General features: G+C 41.6%; 1 protein-coding gene and 1 non-coding gene across 2 annotated transcripts; both read left to right on the top strand.

The window, feature by feature from the left end:
• Window positions 1-617: 617 nt before the first annotated feature.
• TRNAW-CCA (transfer RNA tryptophan (anticodon CCA)) lies at window positions 618-689 on the top strand. Its single transcript has one exon. It is a non-coding gene; the product is annotated as a tRNA-Trp (tRNA).
• Window positions 690-22,130: 21,441 nt separating this feature from the next.
• LOC129636666 (protein BEX2-like) lies at window positions 22,131-22,991 on the top strand. Its single transcript, XM_055560239.1, has 2 exons — window positions 22,131-22,248; window positions 22,496-22,991. Exons 1-2 carry the CDS (start codon window positions 22,131-22,133, stop codon window positions 22,699-22,701), a joined length of 324 nt encoding a protein of 107 aa, XP_055416214.1. The 3' UTR covers window positions 22,702-22,991.
• Window positions 22,992-23,826: the final 835 nt, after the last annotated feature.

Genomic DNA, 23,826 nt, shown 5'->3' with positions numbered 1-23,826 from the left:
TGCTGTCCCTAGGCAGAAGGTGTCAGAATTGAGTCAAATTGTAGGGAACTTGATTAGTGCCAAAGAACTGCTTGGTGGTATGGTGAACACCTACCCTCCTCCACGTTGTAAATTGGGTTTAGAATTGTTAATCCTGTAGATATTCTGAAATAAGTGGTTAAATATAAAAATACAAGAATGTTTATTTCAATGTTGATTACAATAACACTATACTGAAAATTATCTAAGTGAAAGTGAAGTCGTGTTCAACTCTTTGTGACCCCGTGGACTGTAGCCCACCAGTTTCCTCCGTCCATGGGATTTTCCAGGCAAGAATACTGGATTAGTTTGCCATTTCCTTCTCCAGGGGATCTTCCTGACCCAGGGATGGAACCCAAGTCTCCTGCATTGCAGGCAAATGCTTTAACCTCTGAGCCAACAATCCTTTACTGGTCATTTGGTTGAATCACTTAAGGACCATAAGAAGCATAACTGTGTATATTGATATGGAAAACTTTTCAGGATATATCAGTAGTTAAAGAAAAGCAAGAGTAGAACAGCATATATTATTTGATTACATTTACCTTTTTAAAAAAACAAATGCACAAATCATATATGCTTGTGTATATAGGCAGGCTTCCTTGGTGGCTCAGAGGTTAAAGCGTCTGCCTCCAATGCGGGAGACCCAGGTTCGATCCCTGGGTCGGGAAGATCCCCTGGAGAAGGAAATGGTAACCCACTCCTGTATTCTTGCCTGGAGAATCCCATGGATGGAGAAGACTGGTAGGCTACATACAGTCCACGGGGTTGCAAAGAGTTGGACACGACTGAGCAACTTCACCTTTCACCTTTTGCGTATAAAGGCACCAAAAATTCTGGAGAGAATCATCAACAGAGATTACCTCTGAGGAGGTTCTGTGATATTCTGCTCAGGTGGGAATGAAGAGAGAGGTCTCCCCCTTTTTTTTTTTCACTTTATTTTCTTTACAAACTATGTGAAAGTAAATTTTAAAACATGACTGTGTATTACTTTCATAATAAAAGAAAACAAGTTAGTAAATTAAATAAAAATAAAGTCTTTTTAATATATCATGATGCATGGATAAGTAAAAGTTCCAGGGACAGGGAAGCTGTTGGAAAGAGAGTTGAAAAAAAGCAGAAGGAGCTAAAGGGCAAAAGAATCAAGGAAAAAAAGAAAAGAATCAAGGAAAGGGAAAATGGTAGCGTTAGGGAAGCTCATGCCAAGGCTTTTGTTTTTTTACTTTTTATTGGCTCTATCAATAGAAATCTAGTGTGTCATGGTTCTGGGAAGTACTAGTCCAAAATCAAGGTGTCAGCAGGGTTAGTTCCTTCTTCGGGCTTGGCGGAAGAGGCTATTCTATGCTTCTTCCCTAGCTTCTGGCAATCTTTGGTATTCTTTGGCCGGTAGATCTCTGCCTTCATGTTCACACGGTATTCTCCTTGGGTGAGTGCCTGTGCCCAAATTTCCTCTTTTTATAGAAACACGAGCCATATTGAATTGGGGACCCATCTTACTCTAATGTGACCTCACCTTAACTAATTGCATCTGTAAGGGCCCTTTTCCTAAATAAGGTCACATCTGAGGTCTTGGGAGCTAGTTAGGGCTTCAACAGATACATGTTTCAGCCAGGAGGGAGGAAACACAATTCAACCCATGAAAGCAGATGTCGACTAAAAAAAGATACAACTTGAGAGTTGTGCGTTAAGTTTTATTTGGAGCAAAATGAGGACTACAGCCCGGAGGGGAGCATCTCAGATAGCTCTGAGAGACTGCTCTAAAGCGGCAGTGGGGGAAAGTCAATATATGAGGTTTTGGTGAAGGGGGAGTTCAATGCCATGAACCACTCGTTTTACAAAAGATTTCTGTTAGTCAGGAAGATCTGATGTCACCATAAAGGGATTTAGAACTTCTTTAGATATGAGGAGATGCAAGGATCGAGACCATAAAATCTGTTCCTAGGAACATCCAACTATCTAAAGACCTGTCCCACCAGATTGCCTGGAGCACAGAGTACCTCACTCTACCCTGAACTCCCTCAGAGGTTGTTGAAGGCCAACAGCTATAGCAGCATGGGGTTCAATCTCCGCAGAGGCAGATGGCAAATACTTTTGTTGTTCAGTCGTTGGCAATGATCTTGGTAAGTGTCAGTTTGTAGTTGACACACACAGATATTAACATGTTTATGATCTGTGTCATGTGCAAAGATTTGAACTTTAAGATTTTGGATTTCTCTGTTTTAGAGATAAACCAAATTTTTCCTGTGAAATAATCAACATACTAGTTTTCACGTTTTGGTCAAAATCACATTTTATGCAAGGGAACTCTGGGAATACTGACAAAACCAGAAAAACAATTATTGCTAGCTGATTGAAGATCACTATGAGCTGAGTGGAAGCTTGAGAAATTCAGAGGAAAAATAGGTAAATACTTGGTCTTGGATTTCTTTCCTTTGTTGTTGACTAACCCTGTTTTAAAGCGATGCTTTTTCCTGCCTCAGTGCTCTCAGATTTTACCAGTGAACCTCACAATTACACTGCAGTATAATGAGACTATGGTCACATTTTGAACTGTGTTCACATTTTGAACTGTGGTGTAAGAGAAGACTTTTGAGAGTCCCTTGGACTGCAAGGAGATCAAACCAGTCAATCCTAAAGGAAATCAGTCCTGAATGTTCATTGGAAGGACTGATGCTGAGGTTAAAACTCCAATACTTTGGCCACCTGATGCAAAGAACTGACTTACTGGAAAAGACCCTGATGCTGGAAAAGATTGAAGGCAGGAGGAGAAGGGGGCAACAGAGGATGAGATGGTTAGATGGCATCACCGACTCAATGGACATGAGTTTGAGCAAGCTCTAGGAGTTGGTGATGGACAGGGAAGCCTGGCATGCTGCAGTCCATGGGGTGGCAAAGAGTTGGACATGACTGAACAACTGAAATGACTGACTGATAATGAGACTATAATAACTGTATGTCTGCTTATAACAAACTGTGTATGGTTTAAGGACTTAGACACCATTTCTCTCTTTCTCTCTCACTCTCCTCTCTTCTTTCTTAATTTTTCAAATTAAAAAATTAACTATGTAAAATACACATAACAATAACCATCCTAATCATTTTAAAGTATACAGTTCAGTACTGTTCAGTACCCTCATTATTTGCAACCAGTCTCCAGAACTTTTTTACCTTGCAAAACTGAAACTCTGTACTATCCATTAAACAACAGCTCCCCATTTTCCAGTTCCCCAAGGCCCTGGCAACCACCATGCTACTTTTTGTCTTTATGAATCTGACTACTCTAGACGCTCATGTAAGTGAACTCATACAATATTCGTCATTTTGTGCCTGGCTTATTTTACTTAGCATAGCATCTTTAAAAGTTATCCATGTTGTAATCCGTGTTAGTATTTCCTTCTTTTTTAAGGCTGACTAATATTCCATTGTGTGTGTGTGTGTGTGTTTGTGTATACATATATATGTAAATCACATTTTATTTATCCATTCATCCATTGGTAGACATTTAGGTTACTTCCAGCTTTTGACTATTGTGAAAAATACTACCATGAACAAATATGAGTTTACAAATATCTCTTCAAGACTCTGCTTTCAACTCTTTTGGAGATGTAGCCAGAAATGAAATTGCTGAATCACATGTAATTCTTTTTTGAGGAGCAGCCATACTGATACAAGGCTTTTAAATTGTTCTATACTTACTGCTTGATTCAAAATATAGAAGGCAAGAGGGTGGCTGTTTTTCAACATATAAACCACACAACATCCAGGGAAGTAGCCTTGCCATCAGTAAAATCGAGAAGATTTTTTAAAAGATCTCTGATCCCACAGCAAATGTAAGAGTATGCTCCAGACTGTTTCCCTGAGATGAGAAGGGAAAGCAATTGCTGACTAAGTTGCTTAAGGATCTAAGTATTTTCTGCTGGGAAATATTTATCCGTTTGGTAGAGCTGCAAGTTCTGGGGAGTGCTCTCATTAGAAAACAGCTGATGATTCCAGGAAAACTTGGAAGAATCACCATGGTGATGGGGAGTGACCCATTTAGAGTGTTAAGGTCTATTGTGGGTTGAACTTCAAAAGATGCCTGTATAAAAGTTCCTCTTTCATTTTTTGTTGGACAGACGATATGAAATAAGGTAACATTATTATTATTATCTCCATCTCTCTTGCAGTCTGATGTGTTAGGGAGATGCCTTCAGCGTCTAGTACTGGCTTGGTTATACCTTGACAGCCCTGTGAGTTGAGCAGACCACTTAACCTCTCCAGCCTTTGAGGGTTGACCTAAAGAGCCTCTAAAATCCCTTTAGTTTGTGGATTTAATTCTATGCATATTTATAATTGCTTCAGCTTCTTTTTGTTTGCCACTTACTTTCTCTGGAACTTGGCTATTAAGCAAATTTGCTTAATCAGATACAGTGGACAATGAAGAAATAAGCCGAAAGGTGCTGAATGGACAAGCATGACACCAAAGCTAAAGCTCCTTCACCTTATTGCTTTCCTGGGACCTCAGGTGCACAGAGTTGATCTGACCATACTCAAGGGTCAACTCGTCTTTGATGGTTAGTCTGGACATCGTTAGTGTTTCAACTGTTAGTCTGGACAAGGCCCTTCTCTGTTTAATCTCACTCTATTTTCTTCTCCTTCATCTCATATCCCATTTCTAGCAGTGGGTTTGGTGGTATAGATAGACTATTGTATTAATATGTAATTCTAATGGCAATGCTATGGGATGGACAATGGTGTTATCCCCATCTTACATGTGGGGACACCAAGGATTCTGGAATATAAGGGGCAGGGAAGAATTTCAGCCCAGCTAGACAGATCCAGAATCTACATCCCTAAACACTACATCATTTAATCAAGAAAACTTGTTTAAAATACAATTTGTCTCTAAGTTATTTTGAACTGCATGTGGGAAACTCCCCTCCCATTCTTCAAAGAAAATGTTAACAGATCTGTTTTGAGGCACTTTGCTTGTCTTCATTCATCTTTTGCAGAACTTGGTCACCAACTCAGGTCACTGTCTCTTTGGATTTCCTTTTCCTCCATTCCATTTCTTGAGAAACTTGGAGTTATAATTGTCAGCTTGGCCCTTAACTCTATTGCTTGCTGAGGACATAACTGAAATGCTAAATGATAGCATTTCCTCTCCATAAACAGAATACCTTTCCTCTCACATTGTATTCTTCATGCATTTCACTTGTAAGAAGATGATTGTTGACATACAGAATAGCTCTTGAAGTCACATTTCTGCCCTGAATGAATAGTATGCTGCTGCTGCTGCTGCTAAGTCGCTTCAGTCATGTCCGACTCTGTGCGACCCCATAGACGGCAGCCCACCAGGCTCCCCCATCCCTGGGATTCTCCAGGCAAGAACACTGGAGTGGGTTGCCATTTCCTTCTCCAATGCATGAAAGTGAAAAGTGAAAGTGAAGTCACTCAGTCGTGTCCGACTCTTAGTGACTGCAGCCTACCAGGCTCCTCCGTCCACAGGATTTCCAGGCAAGAGTACTGGAGTGGGGTGCCATTGCCTTCTCCAGAATGAACAGTGTAGGGATTTATAATAAAATGGAGTGTAAGTCACCTTGAAGGTAAATCCATCCCAAATTGATGGTTAGCTAATGTGATGGCCATTTGACATTCCTGGCATTCTTAACACAACTCTGATAGGTGATGGGCCCAGAGAGATTATTGGCATTGGCTGTATTTTGTTTGTGAGCCCTGGTGAGAGGGAAGGACATTCCTGGAAGAGTTGCAGGGGAGGAAGAGGGTAAGGGCTTGGTTGATTAAGAAGATTCTTTGCACATTTGTCTCAAGATGGCAGGATGGAGGGTTCAGATCATAACTGAGAGGGGAGAAACTACAAATATTGATGATGGTGATGATGATGATGAACTTCAGATCCAAGGTTTAAGGTGAAGATAGAATGAGAGAATGACTTTTGAACAAGGTGATTGAGAAGGTCTACAGTGGGACTATGTGAAGGTGTCCCGGTCTGGCTGAGTCGTTCAGGCTTTTACTTCTGTGTGGAGACAGAGTACCCTGGGGTGGTCCTCCTGACTGGTGCCAAGCATCCATGAATCCAGGCCAGGGCCACACCCTGTCTTTAGAATCCTCTCTTTTCTTTTTCCTAGTTTTAAGGCCATGCTATTACATAATTTAGACATAACAGCCAGAGATAACTTTCTGCTTGAAACAATTGTATTTTTTATTGGATAGGTTTGACTAAGTAAAAGACTTCTTTCTTCATGTGAGCATTTTATTCTGTTAATTGTAGAAAGTCTTTGCAGAGACATTTTTGCAAATGATAGAATCTAACACTTCCCCTAAGAGAGTGATCCTTAAGAAATCCCAGACCTTTCAAGGAAATCGTGCACCCCTAGCATTAAATTCATTAGAGTCCCATCAGAGCATTCTAATGCAATTTTTATGAAGTGTCTTTTATTTTGTACTTGGTTCTTCTGTAACAAATGAGTCATTGATTTTCAAAAAATTTTAAATGTATCCAGAACCTTTTTTTTTGGTTTTTGTTTTGAACAGCCACTTAGACGCCAAAACCAGTAACCCTGTCCTGTCTCCCTGCTGCTTTGCTGTAAAGAGAGCTTTCCTCTAAATGGATCACCATGGTTCTGCTGACAAGGAACCAGCCAAATTGTTGACTAGGTGAAAGAAACGCCTCACAAGTCTTTGTAAAATGTAGCCCAGCATTTATTTTTTAACACTTGTGTGCTCTGTTCCAGGAAGGCCTGAAAACAACAATTTAAAAAAGAATTTTAGGGCTAATCTCAGGTCTCTTTGTGATTCACAAGGTATTCTAATCTCGGGTTTGTTTGGAAGCCTCTCCACGTGAGTTTAAATAGGGAAGCTGACTGGAGCCCTCACCATGAAGCTGTGGTTGGATACAATAAACCGCGGAGGACTTAGTCAAAGACAGATTCACTTGATGCCAAATTCTTTTCTCTCATCCAAGAGTGGCCAACGAGACCAAGGGTGGGAGTGGGAATTCACCAGGGTTTTTCAACAAAGCATTCCAATAAATTAAAAAACAAACAACCTTTGTTAGAATGAAAAAAAAAAAAGTGTTTGTAATGCTGGCTTGTTAGAGCGCCCTCATGTGTCTCAGTGTGGTAATATCATTTTGGGGCTTTCCAGGTGCAAAAAAATGCTCTTCTGAGGCACTCCAACACTGTTGAATGACGTTCTCTTCCTTCCCATTGGTTTCCAGGGCCATAGAGGAAGCTCCTTCTTCTTTAGGTGTTGTTAGAACTTCCAGTGTGATGATTATTTTTTATCAGAAGCTGTAAGCATAAACGACCTCATTTTTCAGGGTCTAACATGCATATAGCATGTTCAGTAAGTACCTACTCCCGGCTTCCCAGGTGGCGCTAGTGGTAAAGAGCCCACCTGCAATGCAAAAGACATAATGAGACTCGGGTTCAATCCCTGGGTGGGGAGGATCCCCTAGAGGGCCTGGCAACCCACTCCACTATTCTTGCCTGGGAAATCTTATGGACAGAGGAGCCTGGTGGGCTACAGTCCATAGGGTCACAAAGAGTCGGACACAACTGAAGCAACTTAGCACGCACCTGACTGTGTTAGTCTAAACTAAGAACTGGCATTGGTGGTATGGCACTGAGCTTAGCTTCCAGAACTCATCAAACCAGACACTCAAAAAACGTGAAATTTACTGCATAAATTAAATTATGCCTCAATATAATATAAACTATCCTCAATAAGCCTCACATAAAAAATTTTCAATTCCTAAAAGAATTACCATGGACTTTTTCCAACCTACAAATCCCCAACCCTTCTGGGTTAACAAACTCTTGGCTTCCTTTTCTTTGCCCATCTGTAAAAGACACCAGGATGAACTCTTATGAGTCTGCAAGTTCCAATCCATTTCAAAGCCCCAGTGGGGTCAGACTGCATTCCAAGCAGTCCGCTCCCTGACTCTGCCATTGTGCCTGAGAAGGAGTGTGCAGTGACACGGAGCCTCCCTGGCATTTAGATATTGAAAAGGAAAACTTCAAAGTTCCAGGCCGGTGCTAACTCTGTTACCAACAAGTGGGAACCCATTGAGGGGAAAGGAGATCTGGGCCCGGAAGGCAAATTCAAACTGTCAGTTCGCTGGCTTCGCTCCTTGGCAGATAACAGCCAGAAGCCGTGCCTTGTGCAGACCATCCATTAGTCACAAGACTGAATGTTCCACCCCAGGCAGCGCCCAACATCTGAGTCTAAAGCAAACAGCTTTGATTCAGTGACTCCCAAATGTTCTACCCGCCCTTATCCCCAGCAATGGTGATCCACAAATGTTAATCCAGGCCAGTGTTCTTAAACTTTTCTGGGCTCAATTATCCCCTACCTTGCTAAAACCTAATTCTTATATGTTCTCATCACACCCACACATTAAAGTAACTATGTGAGGTGATGGATGTGTTAATTAGTTCAATTATAGTAATCATTTCACAGTGTATACATTTACATTAAATCATCACGATGTATACTTTTTAAAAATCACATTGTACAACCTAAATATATCCAGTTTTTTACCTGTCAATTACACTTCAATGAAGCTCAAAAAAAAAAGAGGTAATAATCGACTAAGGAGGATATTTTCTAAATAACAGTTCCCGGGCTTCCCTTGTGGCTCAGCTGGTAAAGAATCTGCCTGCAATTAGGGAGACCTGGGTTCGATCCCTGGGTTGGGAAGATCCCCTGGAGAAGGGAAAGGCTACCCACTCCAGTATTCTGGCCTGGAGAATTCCATGGACTATACAGTCTATGGGGTTGCAAAGAGTCAGACGCGACTGAGTGAAAAAAAAAAAAAAACAGTTCCCAGCACCCACCCATACCTGAGGTTCCAGTGCAGTAGGTCTCAGAGTAGCCCCTGGAAAATGCATTTAAAAAAATTGAATATAAGTTTCAGGTGTGCAACATAGTGATTCAATAGTTTTATAGCTTATACTCCATTGAAAGTTATTATGAAATAATGGCTATATTTCCCTGTACTGTACAATATATCCTTGCTGCTTATTTATTTCGTACAAAGTAGTTTTTATCTCTTAACCCCCTACACGGAAAAGGCAATGGCAACCCACTCCAGTACTCTTGCTTGGAAAATCCCATGGACGGAGGAGCCTGGTAGGCTACAGTCCATGGGGTCACGAAGAATCAGACATGACTGAGCGACTTCACCTTCACTTTTCACTTTCATGCATTGGAGAAGGAAATGGCAACCCACTCCAGTGTTCTTGCCTGGAGAATCCCAGGGACGGGGGAGCTTGGTGGGCTGCCGTCTATGGGGTCACACAGAGTCGGACACAATTGACGCAGCTTAGTAGCAGCAGCAGCAGCAGCAACCCCCTACCCTGGTCCTCTTCCCACTGGTAAAAACTAGTTTGTTCTCCATATCTGTGAGTCTGTTTCTGTTTTGTTATATTCATTCATTCGTTTTATTTTTTAGATTCCACATATAAGTGATAGCTCAGAATATTTGTCTTTTTCTGTTTAATTTATTTCACTAAGCATAATACCCTTTAGGTCCACCCATGTTGTTGCAAATGGTAGAATTTCATTCTTTTTTATGGCTCAGTAATATTCCAGTGTGTGTGTGTTTGTGTGTGTGTCTCACATTATCTTTATTTATTCATCCATCTATGGACACTTGGGCACACATCTCATATCTTAGATGAACACTGAGGTGTATGCATCTTCTCAAATTAGTGTTTTTGTTTTCTTCAGAGATATACCCGGGAGCAGAATTGATGGATCATACGGTATTCCATTTTTAGTTTTTTGAAGAACCTCTTTATTGTTTTCCATAGTGACTGCCCCGATTTACATTCCCACCAACAGCATACTAGGGTTCCCTTTACTCCACATGCTCAAAAACTGCATTTTAAAAAAGTACCTCGGATGATTCAAATGTAAGAAGTCTAAGAACTATACGTTAAGAAATGAAGATCTAAAGCCTAGAAAACTTTTATTTTTAGGCTTTTGCTTTTACTTAAGAAAGTTTAACATTTTACTTTGAAAATATTTGATCTATAAAGTGGTTGAATAGCACTCTGATTAAGAATGGGGCTCTGGAGCAGGGTTCCTGAGTTCAAAGCTCACCTCTACCTACTTTTATCCATGAGGTCTCAGACAACTTACTTAATCTCTCCACATCATGTGTGTAAGAGGGGGTAAGATCAAATAAGCTAACACTTAGAAGGCACTTAGAACAGTGCCAGTAAGCATTAGATAAACATCAAGTATCATTCTGTCCGGATCAATAAAGCCTGAGGGGAATATTGCAAACTGTGAACAAAGAGAGTTACTTCAAAGAGCTTTTCATTTCAAGCTTGGACATCTCCAAATATTTTAAATGGTAGAGAAACTATAACCACCTTATGCCTGCCAACTTTCCAGCATTCCTGATTTCTTTACCCTGTTTTCAATATTCAACATGTAAGCTGGAGAAAGAAAAAGCTAATATTAGCAGTACCCTTCTTTGACTGATTAAGAAGCTTAAGACAGCTCATCTATTAGCTTGTTCATATTTACAAGTTGTACATAATTTTGGTGATTCATTTAAAAAAAAAATTTTATTCATGTATTTATTTATGGCTGTGCTGGGTCTTCATTACTGCACAAGCTTTTCCCTACTTGTGGTGAGTGAGGGCCAGCTACTCTCTAGTTATGGCACACGAGCTTCTCGCTGCAGTGGCTTCTCTTCTTGTGGACACAGACTAGAGTGTGGGCTCACTAGTCGCAGCTCTAGAGTCTAGAGCACCGGCTCAGCCGTGTGGTGCAGGGACTTGGCTGCTCTGAGGCATGTGGGATCTTCCTAGACCAAGGATCAAACCCATGTCTCCTGCATTGGTAAGCAGATTCTCTACGACTGAACCACCAGGGAAGCCCCCTTTGGTGATTCTTAAACATAGATGCAAATCAGAATCACGTGTAGAGCTCTTGAAAATTACAAATTTTGACTCAGTAGAGAAGGCAATGGCACCCCATTCCAGTACTCTTGCCTGGAAAATCCCATGGATGGAGGAGCCTGGTAGGCTGCAGTCCATGGGGTCTCGAAGAGTTGGACACGACTGAGCAACTTCACTTTCACTTTTCACTTTCATGCATTGGAGAAGGAAATGGCAACCCACTCCAGTGTTCTTGCCTGGAGAATCCCAAGGACAGGGGAGCCTCATGGACTGCCATCTATGGGGTCGCATAGAGTCAGACATGACTGAAGCGACTTAGCAGCAGAGATTGGAGGGAGGGGAGAGGGAATCTGAATTTCTAAAAGCTTCTCTCTGTAGTTAGGCTATACATTCCAAATTACTGTTACAGGTGATGGCTAGGATAATCTACCTTGTTTTATGTCTTAAGAAACAGACCGAAATTAAATACTTTGCCAAGGTTACTCAGCAAATTATTTGCAGAAGTAGGAGTTGGATTTTGGTCAGTAATTTTAAGGTCAATATTCTCTCCACTACAGTTCATACTGTAGAGGCTATTTGCACAGGAAGGAATAGACATAGTAAATTTTCATTTGCTTATGAAATGAACTCTCTGATCTGGACTTTATTATTGTTTTGATGTGGGCCATTTTTTAAAGTCTTTATTGAATTTGTTACAATATTGCTTCAGTTTTCTTTTTTGGTGTTTTGGCCATAAGGCACGTGGGTTCTTAGCTCTCTGACCAGGGATTAAACTCCTATTCTTTGCATTGCCAGGCGAAGTCTTAACCCCTGGACCACCAGGGAAGACCCTGATCTTTAAATTAGAACTGATGATCTAGGATTCTGAATTCCTATTAGATTGCACCTTTTACCTTCTTACCTGTGTGTCTCCATTTACTGATTATTCCCATTACATCCCTGGACATGTGAAAGAGAGCTGGCTCCCACGGAGACTGGCTCAAATCCCTATGGGAAATAGGATCATGAACTTGAGGATTCTTTCTTCTTCTCCACTCTAAGAGCTTAAGAAACTCCAAGAACCACAGCTTCGTCATAGACTAATCCAAGATAAATGGCATGTAAAATGAGGAAATGAGGAGTCTCTAAGATCATGATCCTAAAACTGTTATCCTGTTAACAAGTCCCTGGGATATGAATCAGGAGAATATCTGAAAGGTGATTCTAGTGGCTAAAGGCAGTGGCATTTTGGTGACCTCAACTCTGGGATGAGGTTTTTATGGGCTGGCTTTTCATCTTGGGACATATATGTGACCTATAAAGTCGCTCAGAAACCATTTTCTTCCGTGTATTATCAGAGAAGAAAATCTGTCAAATTAAAACCTGCCATGGGAAAGGGGTATCCACCAGTCAAATGAAATCATTCTGCTGAGCTTGAGCCAGGGAATCAAACTGGGGCAGTATCATTTCACTTACAAAATGGCCCTGCAGGCTGGACTCCCTGCGTGCAGACCTTCACACATCACCAACCCCTTGTAAATAAAACAGATCTTTATTAGTTACTTCTTGGCATCCACTGGCTGCTTTCCTTTTAGATTTTCTCTTGCCCAAATTTCAATATCCTGCCTTTGCATTTTGCTCCTGATCTTGTTGAAATACTGTTTCTTTCCTTTTTTTTTTTTTTTTAATGAAAAGATCCCTTTTAATCAGATAGCTCTTGCTGGCATGAGCTGTCAGAGGTATTCATTTCAGTGGACTCTGGCCGTATGCTGTATTACCGTGGCAACAAGATTTAGAGGCACAATCCTGGCCTTGAACTTGTCAGAGTCTCCAACGATGTGAACTCAGCACATATTACTCTCCAGCATATTAAGTTGTCATGCCAACCACTAACATAAAATCCATCTCTCTCTTGTAGGGTTTTAATTCAATAACTTTTCAAATTGGTTCCTTCTGTAATTCAATTTGGCCTGAAATGTAATATATGAGTGTGTGTGTGTGTGTGTGTGTGTGTGTGTGCAGGGGGGTACCTGTGTATTTAACCAGTCACTAATGGTCTTCCACTAAATGACTGGAGATTGGAAAAGCAATTTAGGTCAAAAGTTCATCAAAAAGCAAAGAAAAACCAGTGCTGGCTCTAACATAAGGAGACTACAGTTTTGGAAATTTTGACAAAGAGGTAACTAAACAAAATCTCAAGAGTTGACTTCTGCCTTTAGTATGTAAGGGACTCCATCTGCACAGCTGCACAGAACATTCAATAGCCAGAGTAGCTGCACCCCTATATGTGTTCCGAGCTCTTTTGATAAGTTTTGAGTACGAACCAACTTCAGTTTCTTAAAAGTACTCCTATTTTCATACTTACATTTTATTTTCCTCTAAGCCAGAAAGCTTTGTAGGAAGCTGTCCCCTTAGAAAATCTTGTTAGGCAGACAACTATTTTTATCATCCCAACCTCACAGAGTAAGGAACGGAAACACAGAATTTAAGCAGTGTGTCCACAGCCCCCTGGCTTGCAAGTGTCAGGACTGAGGCTCAAAACTGGCAGTGTGGTTCGAGTCTCAGCTTTGTGTACTGCTTCATTGCATTCTGGCTGATTGAGCCCCTTTGCAAGATCTTATGTAAGAAGCATTGATTATCTAAACTCACAAACTCCTTGAAGGCAGAACAAATCTAACACTTCTATGTCTTTTTTAGTTTCTAGCTGGGTGCCTTTGGGCTTCCCTGGTGGCTCAGATGGTAAAGAATCTGCCTGCAATGCGGGAGACCTGGGTTCGATCCCTGGGTAGGGAAGATCCCTTAGAGGAGAGCATGGCAACTCTCTCCAGTATTCTTTCCTGGAAAATCCCCATGGACAGGGGAGCCTGGTGGGCTATAATCTATGAGGTCACAAAGAGTCAGACATGACTGAGTGACTAAGCACGCACAGTACATAATAGTTACTCAGAAATATGGTTAGCTTGGTAAAGATTGATCTATTAATAGGAGAATCCTATAACAGAATATAAAATTCAAGGTCACTTTGAAAACAAATTAAAGTTGTAACAATGGGGACTATCATCACCCCCAACCCATAGGCATTCTACAGACCAAACTCATTGAGAACAGAAGTTGTGTTTCATGGTGTGTTGGTGTGTTTAAACATGATGTTCAGTTCAGTTCATTCGCTGAGTCATGTCCGACTCTTTGCGACCCCATGGACCGCAGCATGCCAGGCCTCCCTGTCCATCACCAACTCCCAGAGTCCACCCAAACCCATGTCCACTGAGTCGGTGATGCCATCCAACCATCTCATCCTCTGTAGTCCCCTTCTCCTCCTGCCCTCAATCTTTCCCAGCATCAGAGTCTTTTCAAATGAGTCAGCTCTTTGCATCAGGTGGCCAAAGTATCGGAGTTTCAGCTTCAACATCAGTCCTTCCAATGAACACTCAGGACTGAACTCCTTTAGGATGGACTGTTTGGATCTCCTTGCAGCCCAAGGGACTCCCAAGAGTCTTCTCCAACACCACAGTTCAAAAGCATCAATTCTGCGCTCAGCTTTCTTTATAGTCCAACTCTCACATCCATACATGACTACTGGAAAAACATGGTGTGTTTAACATTAAACATGGTGTGTTTCTTGGCCCCACCAGACACTTTCTACCTTTTCCTCCTGTGTTCTCTGCCCAGAGCATGTGACTTTTTTTAAAAAATGTTTTTAAAATTGAGGTATAGTTCATTTACAATAATGTGTTAGTTTCAAGTATACAGCAAAGTAATTCAGCTATATGTACACATATATATACACATATGTATATGTAGATATATTCTTTTCAGATTCTTTTCCATTATAGGTCATTACAAGATATTGAGTATAGTTCCTTGTGCTATACATTAGGTCCTTGTTGTTTACTTATTTTATATATAGCAGTGTGTACATGTCAGTCCCAAACTCCCTAACTATCCCTTCCCTCCACCCTTCCTGCTGGTAACAATAAGTTTGTTTTCTAAGTCTGTGAGTCTGAGTTTATTTTGTAAAGAAGTTCATTTATATCATTCTTTTTAGATTCCATGTATAAGTGATATATGATATCTGCCTTTCTCTGTCTGATTTACTTCACTTAACATGATAATCTCTAGGTTTATCCTTATTGCTGCAAATGGCTTTATTTCCTTCTTTTTATGGCTCAGCAAGTCAGGAAGAAACAGTTAGAACTGGACATGGAACAACAGACTGGTTCCAAATAGGAAAAGGAGTACGTCAAGGCTGTATATTGTCACCCTGCTTATTTAACTTCTATGCAGAGTACATCATGAGAAACGCTGGGCTGGAGGAAGCACAAGCTGGAATCAAGACTGCCGGGAGAAATATCAATAACCTCAGATATGCAGATGACACCACCCTTATGGCAGAAAGTGAAGAGGAACTAAAAAGCCTCTTGATGAAAGTGAAAGTGGAGAGTGAAAAAGTTGGCTTAAAGCTCAACATTCAGAAAATGAAGATCATGGCATCTGGTCCCATCACTTCATGGGAAATAGATGGGGAAACAGTGGAAACAGTGTCAGACTTTATTTTTTGGGGCTCCAAAATCACTGCAGATGGTGACTGCCGCCATGAAATTAAAAGATGCTTACTCCTTGGAAGGAAAGTCATGACCAATCTAGATAGCATATTCAAAAGCAGAGACATTACTTTGCCAACAAAAGTCTGTCTAGTCAAGGCTATGGTTTTTCCAGTGGTCATATATGGATGTGAGAGTTGAACGGTGAAGAAAGCTGAGCACTGAAGAATTGATGCTTTTGAACTGTGGTGTTGGAGAAGACTCTTGAGAGTTCCTTGGATTGCAAGGAGATCCACTTAATCCATTCTAAAGGAGATTAGTCCTGGGTGTTCTTTGGAAGGAATGATGCTAAAGCTGAAACTCCAGTACTTTGGCCAGCTCATGCGAAGAGTTGACTCATTGGAAAAGACTCTGATGCTGGGAGGGATTGGGGGCAGGAGGAGAAGGGGACGACAGAGGATGAGATGGCTGGATGGCATCACTGACTCGATGGACGTGAGTCTGAGTGAACTCCGGGAGTTGGTGATGGACAGGGAGGCCTGCTGCTGCTGCTAAGTCGCCTCAGTCATGTCCGCCTCTGTGCGACCCCATAGACGGCAGCCCACCAGGCTCCCCCGTCCCTGGGATTCTCCAGGCAAGAACACTGGAGTGGGTTGCCATTTCCTTCTCCAAAGCATGAAAGTGAAAAGTGAAAGTGAAGTCATTCAGTCGTTTCCGACTCTTAGCGATCCCACGGACTGCAGCCTACCAGGCTCCTCCGTCCATGGGATTTTCCAGGCAAGAGTACTGGAGTGGGGTGCCATCGCGGCATGCTGCAATTCATGGGGTCGCAAAGAGTCGGACACGACTGAGCGACTGAATTGAACTGAATGTTCCATGTATAAATATACCACATCTTCTTTAGCCGTTCATCTGTCAATGAACACTTAGGTTGCTTCCATGTCTTGGGTATTGCAAATAGTGTTTCAGTGAACATCTGGGTGTGTGAGTCTTTTCAAATTACAGTTTTCTCCAGATTTATGCCCAGCAGTGGGATTGCTGGATCAGATGGTAACTACATTTTAATTTCTTTAAGGAAACTCCATATTGTTCTGCATAGTGGCAGCACCAATTTACATTCCCACCAAGAGTACAGGAGGGTTCCTTTTTCTCCACACCCTCCCCAGCATTTATTTGCAGACTTTTTCATGATCTCCATACTGACTTGTGTGAGGTGATAGCTCCTTGCAGTTTGGATTTGCATTTCTCTCTGATAATTAGCAATATTGAGTATCTTTTCTTGTGTCTGCTGGCCATCTGTATGTCTTCTTTGGAGAAATATCTATTTAAGTCTTCTGACTGAGATTTTATTAATCAGATCAGATCAGTCGCTCAGTCGTGTCCGACTCTTTGCGACCCCATGAATCGCAGCACCATAGGCCTCCCTGTCCATCACCAACTCCCGGAGTTCACTCAGACTCATGTCCATCGAGTCAGTGATGCCATCCAGCCATCTCATCCTCTGTCGTCCCCTTCTCCTCCTGCCCCCAATCCGTCCCAGCATCAGAGTCTTTTCCAATGAGTCAACTCTTCGCATGAGGTGGCCAAAGTACTGGAGTTTTAGCTTTAGCATCATTCCTTCCAAAGAAATCCCAGGGCTGATCTCCTTCAGAATGGACTGGTTGGATCTCCTTGCAGTCCAAGGGACTCTCAAATATCTTCTCCAACACCACAGTTCAAAAGCATCAATTCTTCAGCGCTCAGCCTTCTTCACAGTCCAACTCTCACATCCATACATGACCACAGGAAAAACCATAGCCTTGACTAGAGGAACCTTTGTTGGCAAAGTAATGTCTCTGCTTTTCAATATGCTATCTAGGTTTGTCATAACTTTCCTTTCAAGGAGTAAGCGTCATTGAATTTCATGGCTGCAGTCACCATCTGTAGTGATTTTGGAGCCCAGAAAAATAAAGTCTGACACTGTTTCCACTGTTTCCCCATCTATTTCCCATGAAGTGGTGGGACCGGATGCCATGATCTTCGTTTTCTGAATGTTGAGCTTTAAGCCAACTTTTTCACTCTCCACTTTCACTTTCATCAAGAGGCTTTTTAGTTCCTCTTCACTTTCTGCCATAAGGGTGGTGTCATCTGCATATCTGAGGTTATTGATATTTCTCCCTGCAATCTTGATTCCAGCTTGTGCTTCCTCCAGCCCAGCGTTTCTCATGATGTACTCTGCATAGAAGTTAAATAAACAGGGTGACAATATACAGCCTTGATGAACTCCTTTTTCTATTTGGAACCAGTCTGTTGTTCCATGTCCAGTTCTGACTGTTGCTTCCTGACCTGCATACAGATTTCTCAAGAGGCAAATCAGGTGTTCTGGTATTCCCATCTCTTTCAGAATTTTCCACAGTTTATTGTGATCCACACAGTCAAAGGCTTTGGCATAGTCAATAAACCAGAAATAGATGTTTTTCTGGAATTCTCTTGCTTTTTCCATGATCCAGCAGATGTTGGCAATTTGATCTCTGGCTCCTCTGCCTTTTCTAAAACCAGCTTGAACATCAGGAAGTTCACGGTTCACATATTGCTGAAGCCTGGCTTGGAGAATTTTGAGCATTACTTTACTAGCGTGTGAGAAGACTGCAATTGTGCGGTAGTTTGAGCATTCTTTGGCATTGCCTTCCTTTGGGATTGGAATGAAAACTGACCTTTTCCAGTCCTGTGGCCACTGCTGAGTTTTCCAAATTTGCTGGCATATTGAGTGCAGCACTTTGACAGCATCATCTTTCAGGATTTGGAATAGCTCAAGTGGAATGCCATCACCTCCACTAGCTTTGTTCGTAGTGATGCTTTCTAAGGCCCACTTGACTTCACATTCCAGGATGTCTGGCTCTAGGTCAGTGATCACACCATCGTGATTATCTGGGTCGTGAAGATCTTCTTTGTACAGTTCTTCTGTGTATTCTTGCCATCTCTTCTTAATATCTTCTGCTTCTTTTAGGTCCATACCATTTCTGTCCTTTATTGAGCCCATCTTGGCATGAAATGTTCCTTTGGTATCTCTGATTTTCTTGAAGAGATCTCTAGTCTTTCCCATTCTGTTGCTTTCCTCTATTTCTTTGCATTGATCGCTGAAGAAGGCTTTCTTATCTCTTCTTGCTATTCTTTGGAACTCTGCATTCAGATGTTTTTCTCTTTCCTTTTCTCCTTTCTTCTTTTCACAGCTATTTGTAAGGCCTCCCTAGACAGCCATTTTGCTGTTTTGCATTTCTTTTCCATGGGGATGGTCTTGATCCCTGTCTCCGGTACAATGTCACAAACCTCATTCCGTAGTTCATCAGGCACTCTATCTATCAGATCTAGGCCCTTAAATCTATTTCTCACTTCCACTGTATAATCATAAGGGATTTGATTTAGGTCATACCTGAATGGTCTAGTGGTTTTCCCTACTTTCTTCAATTTAATTCTGAATTTGGCAATAAGGAGTTCATGGTCTGAGCCACAGTCAGCTCCTGGTCTTGTTTTTGCTGACTGTATAGAGCTTCTCCATCTTTGGCTGCAAAGAATATAATCAATCTGATTCCGGTGTTGACCATCTGGTGATGTCCATGTATAGAGTCGTCTCTTGTGTTGTTGGAAGAGGGTGTTTGTTATGACCAGTGCATTTTCTTGGCAAAACTCTATTAGTCTTTGCCCTGCTTCATTCCGTATTCCAAGGCCAAATTTGCCTGTTGCTCCAGGTGTTTCTTGACTTCCTACTTTTGCATTCCAGTCCCCTATAATGAAAAGGACATCTTTTTTGGGTGTTAGTTCTAAAAGGTCTTGTAGGTCTTCATAGAACCATTCAACTTCAGCTACTTCAGCATTACTGGTTGGGGCATAGACTTGGATTACTGTGATATTGAATGATTTGCCTTGGAAACGAACAGAGATCATTCTGTCGTTTTTGATTTTATTAACAGATTTTGATTTTATTAATAGACCTTCCAATAAATACATCATTTGTCTCTTGACAGGATCCTGGCTCTTCATTCTGTCATTTGGTCCAGTGCTTCTCACATGGGAATCACTCACAGATCTTGTTAAAAGGCAGATTCTTATTCAGAGAACTGGAGTGGACCTTGAAATTCTGCATCTCTAACAAGTCCTTGAGTAAATGGATCTTCCAGAGGCCACACTTTCAGTAGCAGAAATCTAGTAATTGGTTATTGTTGTCATTTGATAGTTATTTTAAGTTGAATAAAAGAATGATTAGATGAACAACTTGGACGCGATGCTGCATCTGTTGACACTGGTGGAGGAAGCCATGCCCTTGTCACACCTCTCTTCTAATCACTTACCCCTGAGGTCCCTGTGTGGTTACAGCAGACCCACCTGGGCACATCTGGAAGCTCACCGTTGGCTGAACATCCTTATCTTTGTCCTCACTGCCAGAGCCACCCTGTTGATTCTCATCATCTCTGGTTAATACTGTTTATAAAAAATAGGAACTGCCACAACCAACCTCCAAGAAATTGAATTCACACACATAAATACTTCTTTCTTCACAGATAAAAGTAAAACACATACTTTCTACATCAGCACTGATCCCCTCAAGGAACAATCCTTGCTGAGTGAGAGATGCTGAAGAAGTTAATGGTTTGCCGAACAGTAATTCTTGTTTGCTCAGATCATGTACAGTCTTGACCAAACAGGTTCTATGCACAAAGGTAAGGTCATGCTCTAAGAGACTATTCAAAACAAGGCACAGCTCAAGGCAAAATACACCTAACTGTCCATAAACAAATCAAGCTGTCAGGAGATCTGAGGTCCTTTTTATATGTAGCTTAACAACAGACACTTTTTGAGCACCTACTAAGTGCCAGACACTTTGCTGGCCATGATTATGTACACAGTAAAATCTCACTAAGTTCAAACTTGAATACATTGGATACTGTAATAATTTGGGCAGATGCTAACCTGCATTTGATTATTTTACTAACTATGTGAAAGGATTTACTTTGTCAATAATAGGTCAATAAGTTTGCAAAAATGCTACTGAAGAGAATAAATGATTTCCAAGACTTTTTAATCAAGTTGTTTGTTTTTTTGATGTTGAACTGTTTATATTTTTTTGGGATTTTAACCTCTCATCTACCATATCATTAGCAAATATTTTCTCTCATTCAGTAGGTTGTCTTTTTGTTTTGTCAATGATTTCCTTTGCTGTGCAAAAGCTTTTAAGTCTGATTAGGCCACATTTGTTTATTTTTACTTTTATTTCCTTTGCTTTAGGAGACAAATCCGAAAAAGTATTGCTACGATTTGTGTCAAAGAGCATTCAGCCTATGTTTTCTTCTAGGAGCTTCATGGTTTTGGGACTTACATTTAGGTCTTTAATCCACTTTGAGTTTATTTTTGGGTACAGTGTGAGAAATTGTTCTCACTTCATTCTTTTACAAATAGCTATCCACTTTTCCCAGCACCACTTATTGAACTTCTCAAGTGTTTTAGAAAAGCACATTTAGGTATTGACCATGGAGTCGCTAGTTGATTAATTATGTTGATTGTTGTGCCAATTAAAAACATTCTTATAAATGCTATGTGATATTCTAGATTATATCTTGGGATAGAAAAACTGTGAAATCTGAATAAAGTGTCTAGTTTAATAGTAATAGATCAGTTCAGTTCAGTTCAGTCGCTTGGTCATGTCCGGCTCTTTGCAACCCCATGAACCGCAGCATGCCAGGCCTCCCTGTCCATCACCAACTCCCAGAGTCCACCCAAACCCATGTCCATTGAGTCAGTGATGCCATCCAACCATCTCATCCTCTGTCATCCCCTTCTCCTCCTGCCCTCAATCTTTCCCAGCATCAGGGTCTTTTCAAATGAGCCAGCTCTTCGCATCAAGTGGCCAAAGTATTGAAGTTTCAGCTTCAACATCAGTCCTTCCAATGAACACCCAGGACTGATCTCCTTTAGGATGGACTGGTTGGATCTCCTTGCAGTCCAAGGGACTCTCAAGAGTCTTCTCCAATGCTACAGTTCAAAAGCGTCAATTCTTCTGTGCTCAGCTTTCTTTATAGTCCCACTCTCACATCCAATATGCTAACAGTAATAGTAAATAGTAATGTGCCAGTGTCGGCACACACACCACATTAAAATGTTAACACAGAAAGATCTGGGTGAGTGTGCTTTGGAATTCTCTAGACTATCTTTGCAACTTTTCTATAAATATAAAATTATTACAGGATTTTAAAGTTCATTTAAAGAAATATTGTACATTCATGAAGTCTGATTCCCCAAGAATTCCTAGTAGCAACAAGAGAAACTGTTTATTGAACCCATATAACAATTGGCATATTGCAAAGTGCCCCTCCTATGTTTTCACAAAATGTTGTGAAGTAGGTATGGTCGGTTATCTTAATTTTCTAGAAACTTGCCCAAAGACACACAAAGTGTGTGTGTCAAAAATGGATGGAGTCAGACCCGACGGTCACCTGCTTGCTTCTTGGTACCTGCTCCGCCTGGCACTGAGGGGAGTGCGGGCCGGGACGGCCCCCAAGAGTGGCAGGCGCGAGGGGAGCAGGTCTGCGAGTCGAAGTGTTGCAGCGGCACACTTGCAGCAACAATCGGGAGGAGCAGGAGACAGCAAGGATAGGCCCAGGAGCAATGGCGTCCAAAGGAACAAGCAGTGAAAAATCGCAACATGGAAGATGCCAACCAGGAGAATGAAAAAAAAGATGGAAAGGATCAAGATGCTAATAAAAGAGAACCTATGGCCCTCCTTTCGGGTGCTAGTGAATATTATGTACCTAGAGGAGAAGGCAATGGCACCCCACTCCAGTACTCTTGCCTGGAAAATCCCATGGACGGAGGAGCCTGGTAGGCTGCAGTCCATGGGGTCGCTAAGAGTCGGGCACAACTGAGCAACTTCACTTTCATGCATTGGAGAAGGAAATGGCAACCCACTCCAGTGTTCTTGCCTGGAGAATCCCACGGACGGGGGAGCCTGATGGGCTGCCGTCTACGGGGTCGCACAGAGTCGGACACGACTGAAGTGACTTAGCAGAGGAAATCGTAGGCGGTTCCGTGTTAGGCAGCCCATCCTGCATTATAGATGGGACGTGTCTCAGAGGCTTGGCGAGCCACAGGCAAGGATGAGAGAAGAGAATATGGAAAGGATTGGGGAGGAGGTGAGGCAGCTGATGGAAAAGCTGAAGGAAAAGCAGTTGAGTCATAGTCTGTGGGCAGTTAGCACTGACCCCCCCTTACCATGAGCATCATGATGAGTTTTGCCTTATGCCTTGAATCCTGATGTTTTCCCTGAAGTTAGGAGACACTTTCTTCCTAAACTTAGGTGTTCTTGACTTACCTTTGTTGTAAAGGTTTTGGTGTTAAACTTGTTTCTTGCGCATTTCCTATTACCAGCTTCTAATTGAATGTTGTGTTTTTGACCCAATCTGTAAGTTTCTGTCAGCAGGAAGGTTTTAACTGTTGCATGGAGAAATGTTCATTATATATTGTGAAGTTAATAAAGCAGTTTAAAAAAGCAAAAAAAATAAAAAAAGGATGGAGTCGGCACGTAACAAGTTCTGTCTAATCCTGAAGCCTGGGCTCTCAGCAGCTCCACCACTCCACCTTTTTGCCTGTCTTAGTTTGAATTTCTGTGTGCAAAGGAAAGCTATCACTTATTCACATGGACACTTATCTTTCATTTGAGTTGGTGAAACATGAACCCAATTACTTGCACTGCACTTTTAAGCAAACCAGAGTATCATTTTGAAAGTAACCAAATTTAACACACAATAAAGTTGTCCACCTTTCTGCTTTGTTAAATTGGGCTCTGATTTTCCCAGAGGAGGGACTGGGAGAAGAGGCTGAGTAAGGCATCTACCTCAAGGAGCTTGGGATGCTCACAGATCCAAGCAATAGGCCCTTTCTCCTTGGTTCCTCTCTTCTTTGCCCATCATGTGCTCACCTTGAGATGCTGGGCCGGATGACCAGAGTTCTTCTCACACTTTTCAGTCAGGCTTTGAACATAGATGGTTTACTCAGAAATGGAAAAAGTTAGTCTGCTACAGTATGACACATGGTCCTGGGTCAAGAATGCCAGCTCTGTATGCAGAGGGAAGAACTGGCTTGCTTAACACAGCTATTGGAGAAGCCGTAGAATTGTCTTTATCCCCAAGTATCACTCCCACTGCTCCAGCAAGATGCCTGTGATCAATTAATTCATGTTAAATGCAGCACGCTGTCACGGCACACATTCTTCTCACAGCATCTCACTATTTTGCTCAGGTACATCCCTTGACACATTTCATGGGTCCGTGCACCCTGCTGGAGTTTGGTGCAATTTCATTCATCACTCATTCATTTGTGAAGAAATGAAAATTATTACACAG

This window comes from Bubalus kerabau, chromosome 22 (assembly GCF_029407905.1).
Source record: "Bubalus kerabau isolate K-KA32 ecotype Philippines breed swamp buffalo chromosome 22, PCC_UOA_SB_1v2, whole genome shotgun sequence".
Lineage (NCBI taxonomy): Eukaryota > Metazoa > Chordata > Mammalia > Artiodactyla > Bovidae > Bubalus > Bubalus kerabau.
Note: the sequence above shows the minus strand (reverse complement) of the source record. Positions and strands in the feature narration are given on the sequence as shown.